This window comes from Rhinoderma darwinii, chromosome 1, assembly GCF_050947455.1.
Source record: "Rhinoderma darwinii isolate aRhiDar2 chromosome 1, aRhiDar2.hap1, whole genome shotgun sequence".
Taxonomy (NCBI): Eukaryota; Metazoa; Chordata; class Amphibia; order Anura; family Rhinodermatidae; genus Rhinoderma; species Rhinoderma darwinii.
This window is the reverse complement of record NC_134687.1, coordinates 276876211-276901756: the sequence shown is the minus strand read 5'-3', so window position 1 is coordinate 276901756 and position 25546 is coordinate 276876211. Positions and strand designations below refer to the sequence as shown.

The 25546-nt window shown below is 42.5% G+C and overlaps 1 protein-coding gene across 1 annotated transcript in view; it reads left to right on the top strand.

Moving 5' to 3' along the window:
• Nucleotides 1-25546, top strand: part of PTPRS (protein tyrosine phosphatase receptor type S) — a 523802-nt gene that overhangs the window by 57634 nt on the left and 440622 nt on the right. The window contains exon 2 of the mRNA XM_075864303.1: nucleotides 14077-14212. Coding sequence (XP_075720418.1) covers nucleotides 14137-14212 — 76 coding nt within the window. The 5' untranslated portion in view covers nucleotides 14077-14136. The remainder of the gene's footprint in view (nucleotides 1-14076; nucleotides 14213-25546) is intronic.

Here is a 25546-nt window from a genome sequence, read left to right as displayed (position 1 = left end):
TATTTGAATTAGTATGTGAAGATGAAAATCTACTTTTTTTCTGAAAAAAGGTAGCCATTTTTAATTTTTACAAGGAATAAAGGAGAAAAAGCGCCCCAACATTTGTAAAACAATTTCTCCTGATTACATAAATACCCCATATATGGTAATAAACTACTGTTTGGACCCACACCGGGGCTTAGAAGGGAAGGAGCGCTATTTGGCTTTTGGAGCTCAAATTTAGCTGGAATGTTTTTGGGTGTCATGTCGAATTTGCAAAGCCCCTGAGAGACCGAAACAGTGGAAGCCCCCCAAAAGTAACCCCATTTGGGAAACTACACCACTTAAGGAATCTATCTAGGGGTATAGTGAGCATTTAGGCCCCACACGTCTTTTGCAGAATTTATTAGAATTAGGCCGTGAAAATTAATATCAACATTATTTCCACTAAAATGTTGAATTTTTTCAATTTCACAAAGGATAAATGAGAAAATGCACCCCAACGTTTGTAAAGCAATTTCTCCCGAGTACGGCAATACCCCACATGTGGTCATAAATGTTTTTTCATTAGAAAGTAATTAACCCTTTACGAACTGATTCATGTTTTGCTTTTTAGTTTTTCCTCCCCGCTTTCCAAGAGCCACTACTTTTTTATTTTTCTGTCAATAGAGCGGTGTGGCGGCTTATTTTTTGCGGGACGAGCTGTCGTTTTTATTGGTACCATTTTTTGGTACGATGCCATATCGGTGGACATAAACGGCTGTTTGGGCACGCTGTAGGGCTCAGAAGGGAGGGACGCCATTTGGCTTTTGGAGCGCATATTTTGCTTGGTAGTAGCTCTGCCGTTTTGCTGGTATTTCAGTTTATAATGTTGGGGCACATGTAGGCTGGGCAAAGTACATCAGGGGCATAATAAGAGGGTATAATAATGGTTGTAAATAAATAATAACCCACAGATATGTGGCCAGTGTCGCACTGATAAATGGCGCTCGATCTTATCCACTTTTGGAACACTCTGTACATTTTGCATCGCCATAATCTGGGAGCCGGAACTTTTTATTTTTTCACCACCGGAGCCGTGTGAGGGCTTATTTGTTGCGGGACAATCTGTAATTTTCATTGGTACCATTTTGGGGTACATGCGATTTTGTTGATCACTTTTTATTCAATTTTTCGGCAAGCCAGGTGACCAAAAACCATCAATTCTGACAATGATTTTTATTTATTTTTTGACGGCGTTTACCCTGGGCTATAAATGACTATTATACTTTATTCTGCGGGTCGGTACGATTACGGCGATACCATGTATATAGGGTTTTTTATGTTTTGCAGCGTTTGAGCAATAAAATAACTTATTTAGAAAATAAATGTATTTTTTGTGTCACCATATTCTGAGAGCCATAACTTTTTTATTTTTCAGTCAAAAAAGCTGTGTAATGGCTTGTTTTTTGCGGGACGGGTTGTAGTTTGTATGGGTACTATTTTGGCGTACATGCGACTTTTTGATCACTTTTTATTACATATTTAGTGAGGGGTGGTGACCAAAAAATAGTGATTCTGCCATTGTTTTTCGTTTTTTTTTTTTTGCGTGGTTCACTGTGCGGGAAAAATAATATTATAGTTTTATAGTTGGGGTCGTTACGAACGCGGTGATACCAAATATGTGTACTTTTTTTTTACGTGTTCATTTTTTTTCCTATAATAAAAGACTTATTATAGGAAAAAAAGCAGTTCTTGTTTATATCACTTATAACTTTTATTTTTACACTTTTTTTTAAAACATTTTTATTCTTTTTTTTACTTTTTTCACTTGTCCCACTAGGGGACACTTAGACTTGCAGCTCTGATCGCTGCTGGAATACATTACACTACACACGTAGTGTAATGTACTCCAACTGTCATTGTGACGTGACAGTCACACTGACAGGAAGCCTAAGACGACCACCCTCGGGGTGGTCCTCATAGGCTTCTGTACATGGCAACCCGGAAGCCATTGTCTGGCGTCCGGTTGCCATGGGTACCATCGCCAGCCCCCGTGATTTCACATGGGGGCTGCCGATCGGCGCTAAAGACCTTAATTGTGGCGTTCAAAATCGAGCGCCGCAATTAAGGGGTTAACTGCCGATATCAGCGGCGACAGGCCGCTGATCGGCAACGGGGAGAGCAGGGCTGACACCCTGCACAGTTAACCGCCGCTGCGGTGTAGCGCCGCGCGGCTGTTAACTGTCAAAGCACTGCCGTAACTGTACGTCAAGGTGCGCGAACTTACTGCTCACCATGACGTACAGTTACGTCATGGTGCGTTAAGGGGTTAATTTGCTGTAGTCAGAGCATTGCATATTGCAATAAAATTCTGTAGAACGTCTGGACAAATAAGTTGCTATAGCAACCAGTATACGTCAGTCTCCGCACTTAGGGGGAGCGGTGTCAGGGGATCGATGCTACTGTTAAATGAAAACGAACAGTGCTCATTATTAGCTTATGTATCCGCTCTCAGAGCACAGAGTATCTCAGAATTTTGGGCGACGTACGTTGTTTTTAATTTATCATAGTCTTACTAGCATCTACTATATTATTTTGGCTTTGAGATTTTCTGCATTACATCTGACTTGGCTCCTTAGAAGACCTAGGCTATGTTCACACAGGGCGGATACGCTGCGTAAAAGCACACCGCGTATCCGCCTTAGAAAAAAACACACCAAATTGTGGTGCGGTTTTCAGGCTGGAATGTCCACTGCGGAAAACTGCACATAAAAAAAATGTCATACTTCCGTAGCCATGGCGACGCATCACTCTGCTGTCCAGCAGGCCGACCTCCTGGGATGACGTTTCATCCCATATGACCACTACACCCTGTGATTGACAGCAGCGGTCACATGTGATAACTTCATTCTAGGAGGCCGGCCTGGACGAAGAAACACAGAATTCGGCTATTTGTTGCGGGTTTTACATCCCATTGCAGGAAAAACTGCAACAAAAAAGCAGCGATTATGCAAATACAATTGGCATGCTGCAGATTAAAATACTGCACCGCAGGTCAATTTCTGAGCGCTATTTCCACTTATTTACGCAGCGTGTGTTTGAGATTTGTTCAAATCCCATCCACTTTGCTGCTACTGTATTATCCTGCGGATTTTCTGCAATGTAAGCAATTGCGGAAAATCTGCACTATTACGCTACGTGTGCGCTTACCCTTATTCTTTTTATATATATATATATATATATATATATATATATATCTCTCTCTCTCTCTCTATCTCAAAATACAAGGCAGCACTCCAAACTCGGTGAAAGAACAGGATGACTTTAAAGAGGCTCTGTCACTAGATTATAAGTGCCCTATCTCCTACATAGTCTGATTGGCGCTGTAATGTAGATAACAGCAGTGGTTTTTATTTTGAAAAACGATCATTTTTGAGCAAGTTATGAACAATTTTAGATTTATGCTAATGAGTTTCTTAAAGACCAACTGGGCGTGTTTTTACTTTTGACCAACTGGGTGTTGTAAAGAAGTGTATGAGGCTGACCTTCCTCAGAAAGGAAGGAGTGCTGTGTGTTCTTTGGAGTGCAGATTTTGCTGGATTGGTTTTCGGGTACCATGTCGCTTTTGCAGAGCCCCAGAGGTATCAAAGCAATGGAAACCTACTAGAAGTGACCCCATTTTGGAAACTACACCCCTCAAGGAATTAATTTATGGGTAATGTGACCATTTAGACCCCATAGTTTTTTCACATAACTTATTTTAATTGGGCTGGGAATTCAAACTTAATTAATTTTTTCCAATAATATGTAGTTTTGGCTGAAAATTTCTTATTTTCACAAGAAATAAAATACCCCATTTTGTTGCCCAATTTGTCCTGAGTGCGGCAATGCCCAATTTGTGGTGATAAACTGACGTTTGGGCCCATGGGAGGGCTCAGAAGGAAAGGACCACCATTTGGCCTACTGGGGATTTTCTGGTGCGAAGTCATGTATGCAGAAGCCCCTGAGGTACCAGTACAGTTGAAACCCCCTAGAAGTGACCCCGTTTTAAAAACTACACCCTTAAGGCATTCATCTAGAGGTGTAGTGAGCATTTTGACCGGAGACATACACCCCATAAACTGTAATGTGGGTTCTCCCGGGTATGGCAATACCCTCAATCTGGCGGTTATCGGCTGCCTGGGCACGCAGCAGGGCTCAGAAGGGAAAGATGAGGGGGATAAGCTGTACGGAGTGCATCAGGGTAAGTAAAACTGGGGTAGATTAAAAATCAAGGGATGTATGATAATTTTTGAAGCACTCTTTCATACGGAGCCTTAGTTTTTCGGGACACATGCCACATTGATATATTGTGTCCTTCCTTATCCCCCTCTTATAGCAGACTTTGTACCTCTTTTGACTTTTTCCTTTCTTGCCAGTTTGGGGAACTTCTCCTGGAAAGTATTGCCCTGGTACGATGCGTGTGGGCTCGCTTCCGGAAGTACTGGGTGCCCCCCCCCCCTTCTTGGTCCCTAAAAATTAGTTTCTTGATAACCACCTCTTGAAATTCCAGGAAAGTTCCCGTCTGGCCTGCACATCGACGTAGCACGTACGCGTTGTACAATGCCATCTGTATGATGTGCACGGCCAGCTTCTTATACCACACCCTCTATTTCCGCATGGCGCTGTAGGGCTTCAGGACTTGATCTGACAAGTCCACCCCTCCCATGTACCTATTGTAGTCCAGGATGCAGTCTGGTTTGGGGGTCTCTGTACTGGTACCTCGTACAGGTACATGGGTACTGGTGTGGCATCTCTCTTGTCTTGTACTTAACACACAAAATGTTGCTGCTAGATTGTGCCCTGCTCTCACCCCTTCTGAGTGTTTGCCCAAGCAGAGTCTTAGGGAGGCCTCTCAAATTTTTCTAGCAGTGCCGCATGCCGCAGTACTTCTGGAAGCGAGGCACTTGAAGAGTGTGACGCTGGTATAAAAATTATCCAGGTAGAGGTGGTAACCCTGGTCCAGCAGTTTGGTGCACCAAATCCCACACAATTTTTGCATTAACTCCCAGTAAGGGGGGGGTAGCATTCTGGGGGCTGAGCACTGGTGTCCTTCCCTTCATATATCCTAAATTTGTAGGTATACCCTGATGCACTCTCGCACAGCTTATACAGCTTCACACCATACCTTGCCCTCTTACTTGGCAGGTACTGGCGGAATTGAAGCCTCCCTTTAAAATGTACCAAGGACTCATAAAATAGAAATATACTTCTCGGCGGTGTATGCTTGGGAAAACCGGGCACTGAAATGGTCTAATAGGGGTCTCCGTTTATACAAACGGTCAAAACTGCAAAACTGGTGTCATCTTGGAGTAGGCAATGCTCATTAGGAGAACCGAAGTATTGCCTCATTTTTATTTATTTTTTAGGTTCCAGTTCAGTTCTGAAGTTGCTTTGAGGGGCCCATATATTAGACACCCCTATCAAACACCCCATTTTAGAAGCTGGACCCCTCAAAGTATTCACAACAGCATGTAGAAAGTTTATGAACTCTTTAGGTGTTTCACAGGAATTTAGAGCAAAGTAGAGGTGAAATTTACATATTTATTTTTGTCAGAAAATCCTTTTTATACCATTTTTTTCTGTAACACAAAAGGTTTTATCACAGAAACGCAACTTAATACTTATTGCCCAGATTCTGCAGTTTTGAGAAATATCCCACATGTGGCCCTAGTGCGGTAATGGACTGAAGCGCCGGCCTCCGAAGCAAAGGAGCACCTAGTGGATTTTGAGGCCGCCTTTTTATTAGGCACCATGTCCGGTTTGAAGAGGTCTTGTGGTGCCAAAACAGTGGAAACCCCCCAAAAGTTGGAAACTAGACCCCTTGAGGAATCCATTGTAGTTTTCTTGGGGTGCATGATCAGTTTTGATCAGTTTTTATTCTATTTTTAAGTGGTGTGGTGACTAAAAAACAGCAATTCTACTATTGTTTTTTTTTATTCTATTTTTTTTTTTACAGCGTTCACCGTGCGCTATAAATGACATATTCACTTTATTCTGCGGGGCGATACGATCACGGCGATACCAGATGTTTATAGTTTTTTTTATGTCTTATGGCGTTTGCACAATAAAATACATTTTGTAAAAAATCATTCACTTTTTGCGTTACCTTATTCTAAGAGCCAGAACTTTTTTATTTTTCCATCAATAAAGCCGTGCGAGGACTTGTTTTTTGCGTAACTAACTTTAGTTTCGATCAGTACCATTTTTAGGTACATGCGACTTTTTGATCTCTTTTTATTCCATTTTTTGGGAGGTGAAGTAATTGTGATTCTGGTAAGGTTTATTATTATTTTCTTTTACGGCGTTCACCGCACGGGATAAATAACGAAATAATTTTGCAGTTCAGGCCGTTACGGACGCGCCGATACCAATTATGTATAGTTTATTTGTTTATCTATTTTTATTAATAATAAAGGACTGATAAGGGAAAAAAGGGGATTTTTACTTTTATTACTGTTAAGACTTTTATTTTCTCATTTTTACACATCTTTTTTTTTTACTTTATTACTTTGTCCCACTAGGGGACTTGAGGGCAGGAGGCCCTGATCGCTATTCTAATACACTGCACTACATGCGTAGTGCAGTGTAATAGAGCTGTCAGCTATTCACTGACAGCAAGCATAGTGGGTCCTGACTTTGTCAAGACCCACTAGGCTTCCGTCGATGGCATAGCCGGACGCCATTGTTTTAGTGTTCGTTTAGCAGGCTGGTGATTGTAGTTTAACCCCTAAAAAGCCGCAATCCCTATTGAACGCAGCTTTTAAGCGGTTAATCAGCGGGGACACAGCGATCGGTCCCCGCTGTAGGAGCTGCAGCAACTGCTGTACGAGACAGCAGCTGTCACAGCTTCTGTATGTGTTGGGAGGACGGCCGAAATGACCGTTACTCCCGTGACGTACTATTAGGTCATGGAGCGCGAACGATACAGCTACCATGACCTAATAGTACGTCCAGGAGCGGGGAGGGGTTAATCACCACTTGAAAAGTTTCAGCCCTACTTCATGGGGCCTTTCTCTAGCAATACATCTCAGTGAACAGTGCACTAAAGTACATAATAATACAATGTTGTATAATTCATCAGTTTAGATACATAGTATATAGTAAAAAAATCTTCAATATAATAAACAGGATATGATGATCGTATTTCATCAAATATTAAGAGGGCATTTAGCCCATACTGTATATAAGACCCAAAAGAGTGTTAAAGAGGCTCTGTCACCACATTATAAGTGGCCTATCTTGTACATAATATGATCGGCGCTGTAATGTAGATTACAGCAGTGTTTTTTATTTAGAAAAATGATCATTTTTGACGGATGACCCATTAGCTTTATGCTAATGACTTGGGCATTGTACAGAGGAGTGTATGACGCTGACCAATCAGTGACCAATCAGCATCATACACTTCTCCCCATTCATTTACACAGCACATAGTGATTTAGCTAGATCGCTATATGCAGCCACCTAAACACACTATAACATTACTCAAGTGTCCTGACAATGAATAGACATTACCTCCAGCCAGGGCGGGATGTGTATTCAGAATCCTGACACTTCTCTGACGTCTGTGGTTGATTTACAGCACAGCAGGCGTAGTCTCGCGAGATGACGCTGTAAACTGTCATTTACATCGAGACTACACCTGCTCTGCTGTAAATCAACCACAGACGTCCGAGAAGTGTCAGGATTCTGAATACACATTCCGCCCTGGCTGGAGGTAATGTCTATTCATTGTCAGGACACTTGAGTAACCGCACATAGTAAACCTGCGTTGTTCACTATGTGCAGAATAAATGAATGGAGATAAGTGTATGACGCTGATTGGTCAGCGTCATACACTCTGTACAACGCCCACTTGGTCAGAAAGTAAAATACGCCCAGTTGTCCATTGGGAAACTCATTAGCATAAATCTAAAATAGGTCATAACTCCGTCAAAAACTATCGTTTTTCTAAATAAAAAACACTGCTGTAATCTACATTACAGCGCCGATCACATCATGTACAACATAGGCCACTTATAATGTGGTGACAGAGCCTCTCTGGGTTTAATTATGTCCAATAAAAGATGATCGTCCCCCTGGACGGGGACGTTTCAACTTTACCAGGGAATGGCATGATGTCCGATCCGTGTAACACAGACCGTATACATGTCGCCCCAAATGGACTATTCTGAACCCTAGTGAGAAAAATTGAAGCAGTTGACTGTGACATAAAACATACTCTTTTAATGTATTCACTTAGGGCTTTCCTTAAATGCTGTAGATTAAATCACACTCTACTGTGGAAGCTAATCATACAGAAAGGGATCTGCGCTTCAGAATTATAGACCACATTGCCAAGTCTAGACGAGGTGACGATAGTGTCTTTGCTTAAAAAATTCAAACTAGAGTGGATTTATAGATTACATACATTACATCCATGTGGAGTAAACGCTGATTTTAAATTGAGTGGTGTCGGATAGGAGGCGGCTTGCCCTTTTGCCTTGTTGTGTTTTCTTTACATTCGGTGGAAATTAATGAGACAAGATGCACCTACTGTTTGACTAATGACATTTCTTGTTCCTTTTTCTGTCTATTACAGATAAGTTATGAAGACTCACCCAGTACGGATCCCCTCATTCGATTACCATGCATATGTTACAAAGAGTTACTAATAATGACTGATTCCATACTTCCTTGATAATATCATTGCCTGCTTTTGAAACACAGTAGAGTGTGATTTAATCTACAGCATTTAAGGAAAGCCCTAAGTGAATACATTAACAGAGTATGTTTTATGTCACAGTCAACTGCTTCAATTTTTCTCACTAGGGTTCAGAATAGTCCATTTGGGGCGACATGTATACGGTCTGTGTTACACGGATCGGACATCATGCCATTCCCTGGTAAAGTTGAAACGTCCCCGTCCAGGGGGACGATCATCTTTTATTGGACATAATTAAACCCAGAGGACGGAAGCAAACTTTTCCAAAAAACTTATTCAAAATCTGTTATTGCTAAATGGTACTTACAGGGTTAAATCCTTAGCGAAGCTGACAAGAGTGATGTGATTGCAATTGAGCATACGCAGGATGCACTCCATTCGTCAGTGCGTGTCACAACTAGTTTTGGAATGAATGGTGGGAACAGTCATGCGCGAGACGATAGGGTTAACGCATGCGCACTTACTCTCGGAAGACGCCGAGAGATTGCAACAGCATGGAGGAATAGAGGGGATCCGCCAGATGGTTAGCCCAATAATATGGATTAAAAGTTTTTATTATCTTCAATTTTGTACACCTGCACTTTATGTATTAACACTTAGGGTATGTGCACACGATAATGTCAATTACGGCTGAAATTACGGAGCTGTTTTCAGGAGAAAACCGCTCCTGAATTTCAGACGTAATTGCTCGTACTCGCATTTTGCGAGGCGTAAATTACGCCCGTAATTTGGAGCTGTTCTTCATTGAAAAACGGCTCAAATTACGTCCCAAGAAGTGTCCTGCACTTCTTTGACGACGCTGTTATTTTATGCGCCGTCTTTTGACAGCGACGTGTAAAATTACATGTCGGCACAGTACGTCGGCAAACCCATTGAAATGAATGGGCAGATGTTTGCCGACGTATTTGAGCCATGTTTTCAGGCGTAATTCGAGGCGTAAAACGCCTCGTTTACGCCTGAAAATAGGTTGTGTGAACACAGCCTAAAGGCTATGTTCACACAGAGTTTTTTTGCAGGCAGAATTTCTGCCTTAAAATTCCGTTTGGAAGTTTTGAGGCAGATTTTCCTCTCCCTGCACGCCGATTTTCGCTGCGTTTTTCGCCAGCGGCCATCGAGCAAAATACCGCAAAATACTCTCTCTGCCTCCCATTGAAGTCAATGGGAGGTCAGAGTCGTAAATGCCCGAAGATAGGGCATGTCCCTTCTTTCTCCCACGAGGCGGTTTTACCGCTCGGGGAAAAAAAGACTCCTCCGCCTCACATTGAAATCAATGGGAGGCATTTTTGGGCCGTTTTTGACTAGTTTTGCGGTGCGGTTTCCGCGTCAAACTAGTCAAAGAACTAGTATGTGAACATAGCCTAATACTGGTTTGGGTCTTATATACAGTATGGGCTAAACGCCTTAATATTTGATGAAATACAATAACCATATCCTGTTTATTATATTGAAGATTTTTTCACTATATACTATATACTATGTATCTAAACTAATGAATTATACAACATTGTATTTTATATTGTATTATTATGTACTTTGGGAAATCATGTATTTATATGTTCACTGAGCTGTATTGCTTGAGAAAGGGCCCCATGGAGGAGGGCTGAGACGTCACAAGTGGTGATTAAAGTCAGACTATTTTTTCACTAAACTTGGAGTGCTGCCTTGTATTCTTGGATTTTGCTGGCCATTTGAGACATTGGTCGTATGTCCGAACAGGAACTTTGCACCCTGCACTTACTAAACGGTGCAGCTTTTTTTAACATATATAGCAGACCTCCCTTTTTTTTTTTTTTTTTTTAATTGTATGGAATAGCGTAGTCAACTATGCTATTCAATACAGAGGCATCCCATAATAAAAGGATACCACACAGTATATATTTTCTTTATAATGGGAGTCAAGGGAATCAGTGGGCGACTTCTGGGACTGTATGCCTATACGTACGTCGGAGGTATGTGATTTGAGTATTTCCCGACTAATACCTTTTGATTGTACAGTGTGAATTCAGCCTTAAACAGACAAATGGTTGGGGGGATTTAGAAGTCTCAACACTTTGTCTTTTATGTTATCTATAATGTGGCATGGTTATTGTCCAAAAATTTGTCCAATAACAAAGTTAGTAAAGGGGCTATCCAGTCCCAAAGACTTCATGGCCTACCCTCAGGATAAGACATCAATATCTGATCGGTCAGGGTCTGACTCCCAGCACCCCCGCCGATCAGCTGTTTTAAAGTGGCCGCAGCGGTGTGAGCACGGCTTCCCCTGCATTTCCTTTGCTGCTCACACTGTGAATTGACAATACAGTTGTTCACAGTGCTACAGCCTTCGCCCACTGATTCACAGTATGAGCAGTAATGGAAATTAATGTGCCGAGGCGCTTGTACGAGCGCTGCGGGCCATTCAAAACAGCCGATCGGTGGGGGTGCCGGGAGTGTGGGCTGGAATGGGAAAAAAAGTAATTCATCCATTTTTGGGATTTTGTTTTTACAGCGTTCACATTTCGGTAAAAACGACGTATTAAATTTATTCTGAGGTTCAATGCAATTGCGGCAATACCACATTTATGTTCTGTTTGTTTTTTTTTGTTCCACTACTTTTACAAGGAAAAAATTAATTGTTAAAAATAAAATTTGTCTGAGAGCGAATTTTAATTTTTTTTTATTTTTCCATCGATAGAGTGAAGTGTGGGCTTATTTTTTGCAGGACGAGCTGTAAATTTTATTGGTACAATTTTGGATACATACAACTTTTTGTTCACTTTTAATGATATTTTTGTGGGAGATGAGGTGGCCAAAAAAACAGCGATTTTGGCGGTTAAAATTTATTTATTTTACTGCGTGCACTGTGCGGGTTAAAGAATGATCTATTCTAATAGTTTTGAAATCTTGCAGGGCTTAATAGGAGCACAAAGATTGTAAATCTGGGGGCCTTCATTAGGTAGGTCCCTAGGCTACCATCGGCACCCTGCAATTGTGTTGTGGGGGGGAGGATGTCGGCCCCTATTTATAACGTCTTTGGATCCAGTGGTTGCTATTGACTCGGGCATCTAAGAGGTTGAACGAGAGAGGGCTCCTCCTCGCTGCAATGAAGTGTTGGCTGCAACATAAAACCAACACATGCAACTTGTGGAGCCGGCTCAGATACTTAGGCCTCATGCACACGACCGTAGTGTTTTTCTGGTCCGCAAATTCCAGGACCGTGTTCCGTGAAATGTCATCCGCAGTTCATCCGTATGTCCTCCGCAGTTCATCCGTATGTAATCCGCAAAATGCGGATGAAAAAAAAAAAGCCTAGGTAAAACATGATGACGACAGAACTCATTCCCGGTCGTCGCCTAGCAACACTTCCGCAAATCCGCAAAACTGCGGATGACACACGGAGGTGTATCCGCAATTTCCACGGGCCCATTGACTTCTATTGGCATGTCCGCACCGCATTTGCGGCCCATAATAGGACATGTCCGGAGTTTCTGCGGCACGGATGTGCGGACATGCGGAGACCCGTGAAAACACGGATAGTGTGTATGGGCCCATAGAAATGAATGGGTCCGCAATTCTCCCGTGGATTTGCGGGGGAATTGCGGACGCAAAAACACGGTCGTGTGCATGGGGCCTTAGTCTCCTGACCTCTGCCGGATATATGGGTGATAAATAGCTGATCGGTGGGGGTCCGACCACTGAAACCCCACCAATCCCGAGAATAGGCCCACCTGGTCGTCCCTGTGCGCACAATATGAACAGAGCGGTGATTCTCATGGTCGTCCACCGCTTCATTCTCTTTCTATGGTGCTGCCGGAGTTAGCTGATTTGATGACTCTGGACGAAAACTTAAAAAAGTGTTTTAATTAAAACTAATTGCAGAAATGTTTTATTTTACATTATGCATACAATGCGCACAAAAAAAGAAATAAAATCTGCACAGTTGTCCATAGCCTTTAGGGCTTATTCAGACGAACGTATAATAGGACCGTGCAACGCGTGTGATTTTCATGCGCCTTGCACGCACCTATATTAGTCTACGGGGACGTGCAGACTGTCCGTGAGTTTCACGCAGCGTGTCCGCTGCGTAAAACTCACGACATGTCCTATATTTGTGCATTGTTCGCGCATCACGCACCCATTGAAGTCAATGGGTGAGTGTAAATCACGCGCAGCACACGGAAGCACTTACGTGTGACGCGCAAAAGCAGTAAAAACTATGAATGAAAACAGAAAAGCACCACGTGCTTTTCTGTTTACAAACATACAAACAGTGTCATAATGATGGCGGCTGCACGAAAATCACGCATTGTAATGTAAATCCGGCCTTATGTTGGTTTTTACACAGGGCATATTTACTTATTTACAGATTAGTTCTTAAAGGGGTTTTACAACTTACTTATTCTCGGCTGTTTCCCGCTAAGGCTGGGTTCACACAACCTATTTTCAGACGTAAACGAGGCGTATTATGCCTCGTTTTACGCCTGAAAATAGGGCTCCAATACGTCGGCAAACATCTGCCCATTCATTTGAATGGGTTTGCCGACGTACTGTGCAGACGACCTGTAATTTACGCGTCGTCGTTTGACAGCTGTCAAACGACGACGTGTAAATTGACTGCCTCGGCAAAGAAGTGCAGGACACTTCTTTGCAACGTAATTTGAGCCGTTCTTCATTGAAGTCAATGAAGAGCAGCTCAAGATTTACGGCTGTCACAGACGCCTCGCATAATGCGAGGAGGAGCTTTTACGTCTGAAATGAGGCAGCCGTTTTCTCCTGAAAACAGTCTGACTTTTCAGACGTAAAAGCCACTTCTTGTGTGCACATACCCTAAGGGTATGTGCACACACACTAATTACGTCCGTAATTGACGGACGTATTTCGGCCGCAAGTACCGGACCGAACACAGTGCAGGGAGCCGGGCTCCTAGCATCATAGTTATGTACGATGCTAGGAGTCCCTGCCTCGCTGCAGGACAACTGTCCCGTACTGAAAACATGATTACAGTACGGGACAGTAGTTCCACGGAGAGGCAGGGGCTCCTAGCATCGTACATAAGTATGATGCTAGGAGCCCGGCTCCCTGCACTGTGTTCGGTCCGGGACTTGCGGCCGAAATACGTCCGTCAATTACGGACGTAATTAGTGTGTGTGCACATACCCGAACAGTCTCCTGTTATTGGCTGCTGTGGTCCGGTCATTCACGCTTTCGATGAGCAGTGGTTGAAGCATCTTTTACACATAGAGAAATGATGTACAATTCCACCTAAAATTTACAAATGTCCTGCACAGATTTTTGTTGTTTATTTGTTGTGGTTTTTCTTAGTTTATGTGAGGAGCACTTATGGTAAAAAATGCTGTATTTGATTGAATATCCTTTTTGTAATTTTGCAGTCGCTGCTTCCAGTTTGAATCCAGGATATTGGCTGCACTGAACCAAGAAGTTGAGGGATCATGCGGAACCCCAGCATGGTGATCTTGGTGTGCATAATAAGCCATCTCCTACTTCTTGCAGGACTCAAAGCTGACAGTAAGTCTACTTTTGTTTCAGTTTATACTTTGTAATTTTCAGATGTTTTAAAATGTATGTATTTGTATAATTTACGTAAAGTATAAATTGAAACCTGTTTGAGACAAGCATTTAAAAATTGCAGCGAAAAAATGTTTGAGAGCAGTCTTCATCTCTGAGTAGAAGGCCCATGTACATAGGATATAAGACAAGTATATGTTTCCGTAGCTCCCGAGTTCCATAAACACGAGCTACACTGTCTCCATAACTCCCATTCGCTTATATTGGAGTTCTGGAAACAGCGTAGCAAAATGTGCTCAACTTCTTCCAGACAGGGCTCAGCAGAGCTCACTGGTGACTAATCGTATTACTGGCATAACGTCAGAAGTTCCACATTTGACAGCTGAGCCCTCTGATAGGCTGCATCAGTCACATACTACGTGCATGTAAACAACCACCAGGAGTACCGCCGTAGTGACTGCACTGGATTGCTGGGTACAAGGATGCCTAACTATTGCTTTTGTGGTTCCTTAGTTTCATTTCCAGCCCCTATCTTTAATAACACCTTTAAAGAGGTTCTGTCACCAGATTTTGCAACCCCTATCTGCTATTGCAGCAGATAGGCGCTGCAATGTAGATTACAGTAACGTTTTTATTTTAAAAAAACGAGCATTTTTGGCCAAGTTATGACCATTTTTGTAGTTATGCAAATGAGGCTTGCAAAAGTCCAAGTGGGAGTGTTTAAAGTAAAAGTCCAAGTGGGCGTGTATTATGTGCGTACATCGGGGCGTTTTTACTACTTTTACTAGCTGGGTGTTCTGATGAGAAGTATCATCCACAATATCATCCACAATATTCTCTCTCAATTTTCCATTCATGTTCAATGTTGGAGGAGGATGAGTCAAATAATACACGTAAATTTCCCTTCATTTATTCATGCTGAATCGTGGATTATAGAATGGTGAAGAAAAATATATATTTATTATACCACTGACTATTATGAAAATATTAATGGTATAATCGGCTATCTAATACAGGGGGGGGGGGGAAGAGTCCAAATAGTTACATATTTTCCTATCCGCATATACCCCATGCAGCGAGGATATGTATATGTATCTGCATACCTCTGCTTCTGCCGCCATAGCGCTGGGGAGATCGCTCTGATGCCGGCGGTGTCCGTGTCCCCGGCTCCTCTGTTCTCTGATAGCCGAACAGATTGGTTCGGCTAAAGAGAAGATGATCACCGATAGTAACTGCTTCCTGACCGCCCACAGTAAATTCACATGGGCGCTTGCTGGGCTCTGTGCAGCGCCGACGTGAATTCACAGTGGGTGTTAAAAGTGTGATCCGGGTGTCTCAGAGTAGCGATGACACCCGGATTGCGCTGTCAACCCCTGCCTGTGGTCCCAGAGACATGACCGGGACCTGATTTGGTTTAGGTCCCGATCATGGAATGTTTGTTGTAGCAACAAACTGGAAAGCTTGTTGCTACAACAAACTTTCCCAGAGACCGATTGCGGGTGCTGCCGTCTGTTGCATGGCAAAACCGGAGGCCATACAACAGCCTCCGGGTCTGCCATTCACGGAAGCCTATGAGGACCATAGCCTCATAGGCTTCCTGTCAGTATGACACTCAACGTCACACTGACCGTTTATAACACGTTATAGTACCTAGGTAGTGTAATGTGTTATAGCAGACATCAGTGCTGCAGGTCTTCAAGTAAAAGAAGGGGACATCCTAAAAACAATAAAGAAAATTATATTAGTAATGGGTGAAAATATAAAAAAAGATAATGAGTTTGTTTCGAAACATGGAATGATCAGATTTTCTTTGTAGTTAATGAGAGAATAAAAACAAATTCCATGGAAACGGATGTATAAAAATGTTTACTGTGCTTGACAGACCTGGAATGAACAGGATATATGTGCAGTTTATAATGGAATGAACATACTCCAAAGAAACAGATATGTAATTATTTTCCTGTGCTTGATAGACCTGGACTTGTATATGTATAGTTATTGGGAATGAACACATATTTCTAATAAACAGGGGCCACTGGATCCATGAACTTCGTTTTGGTATGATATTTCTTTATTGATATACACTCAGTCACCATATTTATGGTCTTAGCTTTGTTCTTTTGTGAAAAAAAGTTTTCTCATCTCTCTATCTTATCTTGCACATCCAAATGTTCTATGCTGGTCTTTGGTACAGAATGTGCAGATTTAAAGAGGCTCTGTCACCAGATTATAAGTGCCCTATCTCCTACATAATCTGATAGGCGCTGTAATGTAGATAACAGTGGTTTTTATTTTGAAAAACGATAATTTTTTAGTATGTTATGAACAATTTTAGAATTATGCTAATTAGTTTATTAATGCCCAACTGGGAGTTTTTTTTAACTTATTACCAAGTGAGCATTGCAAAGAGAAGTGTATGACTCTGTCCAATCAGTATGACACTCCTTCTCTTCCGAGCCCTGCCGTGAGTCCAAACAGCAGTGTATTAACACATATGGCATTGCTGTAATCAGAAGAAATAGCTTTACAAGTTTTGGGGTGCTTTTTATTCTTTATTCCTTGTAAAAAAAAAATTCACAGACAAACTCCAATAAATATACAGAAGAGGTCAGAATTCTGAATACACATCATGTCCTGGCTGGAGGTAATGTATATTCATTATCAGGACACTGCAGTAATGTTAGGGTATGTTCACACGCAGTGGTTTCAGACGTAATTCGGGGGTTTTACGCAACGAATAACGCCTGAAAAAACGCCCCTTTTACGCCTACAAACATCTGCCCATTGCTTTCAATGGGAATTACGATGTTCTGTTCCCACGAGCCTTTATTTTACGCTTCGCTGTCAAAAAACGCTGCGTAAAAAGACACTCCGTAAAAAGTAGCATGTCACTTCTTGAGGCATTTTTTGGAGCTGATTTTCCATTGAACACTATGAAAAACGCCACAAAAACGTCTGAAAAGAAGCCTCAAAAGAAGCTCTAAATTTCATTCTCCGCTTCAAAAACGCCTGAAAATCAGAGGCTGTTTTCTCTGAAATCAGCTCCGTATTTTTCAGACGTTTTTTGTTAAGCGTGTGAACATACCCTTAGGGTATGTGCACACGATAACTGCATTTACGTCTGAAATTACGGAGCTGTTTTCAGGAAAAACAGCTCCTGAATTTCAGAAGTAATTGCTCGTACTCGCGTTTTGCGGGGCGTCCATTACGGATGTAATTTGGAGCTGTTCTTCATTGGATTCAATGAAAAACGGCTCCAATTACGTCCCAAGAAGTGTGCTGCACTTCTTTGACGAGGCTGTTATTTTACGCGCCGTCTTTTGACAGCGACGCGTAAAATGACAGGTCGTCGGCACAGTACATTGGCAAACCCATTGAAATGAATGGGCAGATGTTTGCCGATGTATTGGAGCAGTGTTTTCAGGCGTAATTCGAGGTGTAAAACGCCTCCATTACGCCTGAAAATAGGTTGTGTGAACCCAGCCTTAGTGTATGTTCACACGGCCTATTTTTGGCTGTTTTTCGGGCCGTAAACGCTCGCCTCCAAACATCTGTCCATTGATTTCAAGGGGAGAAACGGCGTTCTGTTCCGATGGGCCGTTTTTGTACGCAGCTGTTATCAAAAACGTCCGCGAAAAAGAAGGGCATGTCACTTCTTGGGACGTTTTTGGAGCTGTTTTTCATAGACTAAAAAACGCCGTGAAAATCGCAAGTGGCTTAAAAAAAAAGTCTGAAAATCAGGAGCTGGTTTCCCTTGAAAACAGCTCCGTATTTTCAGACGTTTTTGAGTTTGTGTGTGAACATACCCTAAGGGGTGGACCGCAGATTACAGGAAGGGATACACCTAGTGGCAGTAACTGCACACAGAATTAGCATGGATAAATCACTACATTTTAACAGTAAGTAAAGACCCTTTTACACCGGCCGAAAAGCGGCCGGTGCAGTAAGCGCCGATCCACGAGACATCCTGTCACATGGAGCTATGGATGGGGACAAATGGTCGTTACTCCGAACGCTCGTCCCCATACATTATCATCACAGGAAGATGTGCTGCCGACAACCAGAATTCACTTTTTTAAAACGATACGGCCAGCAGATGATCGAGCTTGCTCGATCGAGTTTGCTCTTTCATCTGCTTATCGTTCCCCTGTTTACACAGGGCAATCATCGGCAACAAGCGTTCTATGAACGCTCGTCTGCCCGATAATCGTCCAGTGAAAAACCCATCTATATCAGGTATACTATTAGATTAGCATAGTTTATTTAACTCGTGGCAAAGGTGGCATGCTATGACGTTGCCACGTTTAAAGTCAATGAGCTCTTTAATACCACCCAGACTACTAGCAATCTTTGTATAGGGAGATTGCATGACTGTATGCTTGATGTTATATAATGGACACAGAGGTTGCAGTTGCACCCAGGCACTTGAGCCTGAAGGGACCCAAAAGGTCCCTCTTCCCCATATATGAGGAGGCAGTACTGTAAATTACGCTTCATAGTTGGGGTCCCTGCTACAGATTTTACAGGAGCTTCAAGTTATGCCTCTGATTTATGTACGTTCTTGCAATGGGTGTGGCCAAATCAATAATTTGAAAGGGGTCCAATTTTTTTTGCCATATAGTGTTGCCAAAAATCACCACAGCTGAAGTTGTAAAATAGCCTTTCCATCTAGTCACAACTATTTATATTTCATGATTGAGGACTATAAACTCTGTAATCGCTCAGGAACTATTTGTCAAACGCATCAGATACTTTTTTGCCTTCTTCTGAATTCTGTATGCCTGTTAGATGTGAATTTCTAACGTATATTTCTTCTAAAACGGAGCAATCAGTTTTGTTCACTTGAGAATAATAAATATATACATATTCCTGTTGTAGTGGAGCGTGGCAGATTTGAGATAGTTTCTTAATAGATTATCTTTATACATTGATGTTCGAATCACAAAGTGTTGTACTTAAGAGTCTGCTGAAAAAATGAGTACCCCTTTTACTTAGATTTACTGGTTAACAGTCGTAGGCCTGATTCACACGAGTGTATTTTACGTCCGTGTTATGGACGTTAAAACAACGGCCGTCGGACGGACCTATGTAATTCAGTGGGTCTATTTAGACATGCGTTTGTTTTTTTTCAAGCAGCGTGTAATTTACTGAAGGTCCTATTTTTGTGCGTTTTTGCAGACGTAAAAACCGCAGATGCCACATGGAACTGGAACGCAAAAAAAGGTGCGTTTTTTACGCTCGCAACACGTACAGGTTCTAGCCTTACTGAATGACAATGTATAACCATGTCTGAATATTTGGGCGAGAAAGCGGATCTGTTATCATGCTATGTTGTCCTGTTTAAGGCCAGCATATTATGAGGGCAGGCTCGTTGCACTATTAGCCCAAATGGCACAATTTTTTTAAAATAAATAATATTGTGCCTTTTGGCTTAAAGAGCCTAACAAAGAGCAAGGGGCGGGAGTGTTCCTCCTGACCCGCTCACCAGTGATTGATGGCTGCCCAGTATACAATCAGATAAGGCCTGTTCACATCAGCGTTCACTTTCCGTTCCAGGGTTCTGTCGGAGGTTTCAGTCGGGTGAACCCCGCAACGGATTTCCGGTTTTCCGACTGAATCAATAGCGCAGTCGACTCCGCTATTGATGCCGGTGTTAAGTGAAACCTGCCGGAATGGGGACGAACGGAAACCATTAGTGACGTTTCCGTCACAATTGATATCAATGGTGAGTGAAACGGAAGCTGTGGTTTCAATTTCACTTTCCGTTGCTGGATTCACCCGACGGAAACCTCAGACGGAACCCCAGAACGGAAAGCGATCGCTGATATGAACAGGCCCATACCTGGCAGCCATCAATCACTGGTGAGTGGGGCCGGAGGAGAAAGGGAGTGGTGGGGACGGTCGTTCGATCTCGGTAGTTTAACCCCTTAGATGCCACAATCCATAGCAACAACAGCATCTAAGGTTTTTGACAGAGGGAGAGGACTTCCCCTGTCAGCCCATCGGTGCCCGGTGATTTTCTGTCCTTTTTTTTCAATTCCCCCCCCACAGATTAATTTTTTTTAAAGAAGAGAATTAATTAACAAATTTTATGTACCCCAAAATTGTGCTGATAAAATCTACAACCGATCCCGCAAATATCAATAATAATATAATTTTTTTTAAAAGGAATGGCAGTGACACAAAATGACTTTTTCCATAAAACTTTTTACTTTTTTTATTGTGCAAAAGTACTAAAACATAAACAAAATTATACATATTTGGTATCGCCACATTTGTACTAACCCGTCGTATAAATCTCTCACCTTATTTTTACCACACGGTAAAAAGGAAGAAAATAGACACAAAAAAACTGCCGGAATAGCCGTTTTTGGTTTTTTTCTGCATTCCCTTCCAGAAAAAACCCCAAAACAATTAGTAAAAGCTAATCAATAAATTATGTACCCCAAAAATGGTGCCATTTCAAATATACAACTCGTCCCACAAAACACAAGCCCTCATATAGCTACAATCGGCCATAAGGGGGAAGTCATGTGCAGAGTTTTGGTGTTTTTTTTAACCCTTTCATGCCGACAACCTGTATATTCACGTCCTTTTTCGCACATACCCTGTGCAGACAGGGTGTGAATATACAGATCTCTGTTCCAGCAGGCATAGCGCTGTGAAAAGCGCTCGGACTCCGGCTGTGTCAGTGTCCCCGGCTCCCCAGCATCCTGTTCTCTGACAGCCGAACCGATTGGTTCGGCTACAGAGAATATGATCACCGTCCTTAACCGCTTCCTGACCGCCCACAGTAAATTCACGTCGGCGCTTGCTGGGCTCTGTGCAGCACCGACATGAATTCACAGTGGGTGTTAAAAGCGCGATCCGGGTGTCTCAGAGTAGTGCTGACACCCGGATCGCGCTGTTAACCCCTGCCTCTGGTCCCGGAGACATGACCGGGGCCTGATTGGTTCAGGTCCCGATCATGTGATCGCAGGGAAAGTTTGTTGCTACAACAAACTTTCCCAAGGACCGGTTGCGTGTGCTGCCGTCCGTTGGATGGCAAAACCGGAGGCCATACAACAGCCTCCGGTCTGCCATTCACGGAAGCCTATGAGGACCAGCTGGTCCTCATAGGCTTCCTGTCAGTGTGACTGTCAGCGTCACACTGACCGTTTAGAATACGTTACACTACCTAGGTAGTGTAATGTGTTATAGCAGCCATCAGTTCTGCAGGTCTTCAAGTAAAAAATGTAATAAAAATGTTTTATAAAAGTGTAAAAACAAGTTATAAGTTACAAAAACAAAACATGCTTATTATAGGAAAAAAAATAAACGTTAAAGTACACATATTTGGTATCACCGCGTTAACTATAAAACTATAATATTATTTTTCCCGCACGGTGAACGCCGCAAAAAATAATTAACACAATACTAGCATCACAATTTTTTTGTCATCACCCCTCCCAAAATATAGAATAAAAAGTGATCAAAAATTCGCTTGTACCCCAAAATACCAATAAAAACTACAACCTGTCCCGCAAAAAACAAGCCCTTATACAGCTTTTTTGACTGAAAAATTAAAAAAAATGATGTCTCTCAGAATATGGTGGATATTTTATTGCGCAAACGCCACAAAACATAAAAAAAGAAATACATATGGTATCGCCGTAATCGTACCGACCTGCAGAATAAAGTAAAATATCATTTATAGCGCACAGTGATTACTGTAAAAAAGGACAAAAACAGTCAATTCGTTTTTTTTGTCACTTTGCATGCTGAAAAATAGAATAAAAAGTGATCAAAAAAAATCACATGTACCCTAAAATGGTACCAATGAAAACTACAGATTGTATCGTAACCAATAAGCCCTCCCACGGCTCCGGAGGAGAAAAAATAAGAAAAAGTTCTGGCGCTCAGAATATAGCGACAGAAAATGTGCAGAGTGTCCAAAAGCGGATAAGATTGGGCACCATTTATCAGTGCGACACCTGCCACACATCTTTGAATTATTTATGTACCCCATTATTCTACCCTCTTATTATGCCCTGATGTACTCTGCCCAGCTTACTTATGCCCGCACATTATAAACTGAAATACCAGCAAAACCCCAAACAGAACTATTACCAAGCAAAATCTGCGCTCCAAAAGCCAAATGGTGCTCCTTCCCTTCTGAGCTCTGCCGTGGGTCCAAACAGCAATTTATTACCACATATGGTATTGCCGTAATCGGGAGAAATAGCTTTACAAGTTTTGGGGTGCTTTTTATTCTTTATTCCTTGTAAAAATTACATTATATTTTTTTCAGAAAAAAAAAGTAGATTTTCATTTTCACAGACCTATTCCAATAAGTATAGCAAAAGACCTGTCGGGTCAAGATGCTAACTATACCCCTAGATAAATTCCTTGAGGTGTGTAGTTTCCCAAACCACTTTTGGGGAGATTCCACTGTTTTGGCACCACCTCTTCAAACCTAACATGGTGCCTAAAATATATTCTAAAAAAAGGAGACCCCAAAATCCTCTAGGTGCTCCTTTGCTTCTGAGGCCGGTGCTTCAGTGCATTATCATACTAGAGCCACATGTGGGATATTTCTAAAAACTGCAGAATCTGGGCAATAAATATTGAGTTGCATTTCTCTGGTAAAACCTTCTGTGTTAGGCTGGATTCACACGAGGTCATTACGTCCGTAATTGACGGACGTATTTCAGCCGCAAGTCCCGGACCGAACACAGTGCAGGGAGCCGGGCTCCTAGCATCATACTTATGTACGATGCTAGGAGTCCCTGCCTCGCTGCTGGACAACTGTCCCGTACTGAAAACATGATTACAGTACGGGACAGTTGTCCAGCAGCGAGGCAGGGACTCCTAGCATCGTACATAAGTATGATGCTAGGAGCCCGGCTCCCTGCACGGTGTTCGGTCCGGGACTTGCGGCCGAAATACGTCCGTCAATTACGGACGTAATGACCTCGTGTGAATCCAGCCTTACAGAAAAAAATGTATTACAAATGAATTTTGCCCAAAAAAAAAATGAAATTTTGTAAATTTCACCTCTACTTTGCTTTAACTCCTGTGAAACTCCTAAAGGCTTAATAAACTTTCTGAATGCTGTTTTGAATACTTTGAGGGGTGCAGTTTTTAAAATTGGGTGATTTATGGGGTCTATCTAGTACATAAGGCCCTCAAAGCCACTTCAGAACTGAACTGGTCCTTGACAAAATAACCTTTTAAAATTTAAGCCTTGTAACATCCTAGAAAAATAAAATAATGTTCAAAAAACAATGCAAATTAACCTTCATCTGTTTTAGGTGCAAACCGTAAATATATCACTGTTCCTAGTTAGGCCTCATGCACACAAACGTATTTTTGTCCTCCCGTAAATACTGGCGTAAATACGGAGTTCTGGGTAAGTTAGCTTTTAATACTATTAACTTCAGCGGTAGTCACTGTCCCAGGTGCTGAGAGTTACTGCCGATCAGTTAACTATCATCACCCTGGACAGTGACTATCCCCTGACGTCGCCTAGCAACGCTCCCGTAATCACGGGAGCCCCATAGATTTCTATGGGCCTGCCCGTGCCGTTATTACGGCCTGAAATAGGACATGTTCTATATTTTTCAACGGCACGGGCACCTTCCCGTAAGCATACGGGAAGGTACCCATGGCCAATAGAAGTCTATGGGCCTGTAATTACGGGCGTTTTTACGTTCGTGTGCATGAGGCCTAAGATGGTGAAAACAGGAAATGTGTATAGATATGGTTGTAAGGCCCCATGCACATGACGTAAAAAAACGCAGTTTTTGCGGACCGCAATAGCGGTCCGCAAAAATGGACCCATTCACTTTCATTGAACGCGGACACCTTTCTGTAGCGCTACGAATGGGTGTCCGTACCGTAGAAATGTTCCGAAAATTATGGAACATGTCCGTTCTTTTGCATTTTGCGGGCCGTGCTCCCCTCGAAAATGCAGGTGGCAGTCGGCGGCCGGCCGTGCCCGCAATTGCGGGCCGTGATTGCATGCACGGTAGTGTGCATGGGGCCTTAATTATACATAGATTAGGCTCCATGCACACGACGCTGCCCGCAATCACACACATTTTAGGGCCGTGCTCCCATACAAAGTATGGGAGCATGGCCCGCAATTTGAAAAAGAACGGACATGTTCCATCATTTTCGGAACATTTCTACGGCACGGACACCCATCCGTAGCGCTACGAAAACGTGTCCGCATTCAATTAAAGTGTGCAATTGCGGTCCGCAAAAACGGAGTTTTTTTTTTTACGGTCGTGTGCATGGGGCCTTAGTGTGTGTATATTGTAAGGGAATTAGGTAGGACAGTGGTCTCCTGGGGTAGACGGACACTCGGTATCAAACACGCCAGTAAATTTCATTCCGCACAGCAAAGATGTGGCACTACTGGCCTCAGCCAGTTTTATTTACAGGTTCTACATGAAATAAAAAGAAAACAAATAAAAGAAAACTCTATGCCTGTCGGGCACTAACTATACAGTCAGGCATCCTAACTAACACAATGCAGGCCTAATGCCTGGCACCATAAACCATGCAGACCATACAACCTGTTATGAATTCAGTCGGTTTTCTCTCACAAGCTCCTCTCCCAAGGCTGAGAGAGAGTGTGACTGAACTGCAGCCTTTTTAAAGGGCTATCACACCTGACCCCTGATTAATAGCTAGACAGCACAAGACCAGGACTGTGTGGATGGAGTCGGGACCCACCCATCTCTCCCCACTCCAACAACCAGGCCCTTTTCCAGGTTTTAGATAAAACCTATTGCAGAGGGAGAACCACATTCTCTTCTGAATTTAGTCCCTGGTTGTTTTCAGATAGCAGAAGACAGAAATCTTGGGGAAATATAGACCCCATCCACAACCTCTCCACATGGTCTGTCACAATAGGTAAACCGGAATGGTGTGAAAATTCTAAGTAAGATAATGCTTTCATTATTTATAAAAATAACGCGTGCAGGTACAATATGCAAGCAGTAAATAAATGATTGCGTGTATAACAACATGCTTGCCAAATGAAAATGTACATAATTATGCTGCCCCCGCGGCCTTCTCCAATCTTACAAGCATCTATTGGAGACAAAAATGAATCATTTAAGTACATTAGTCTATTGACAGTTTTTCTCTTGCCTTTGTGAAGCCAATTGCCTTTGTTCTAGTTATCATTGGTGGGTCACAGCGCATGGGAGGGGCCCACCTTTACTGGTTTCTCTAAGAACATATAGGGTGCAGTCACACGTGGCATATTTGCATTGCATTTCCTTTGCGGAAAAATTTGCTGCAGAAAGATGTACATTGTAAGCCTCGGTTTTGAGGTGCCGA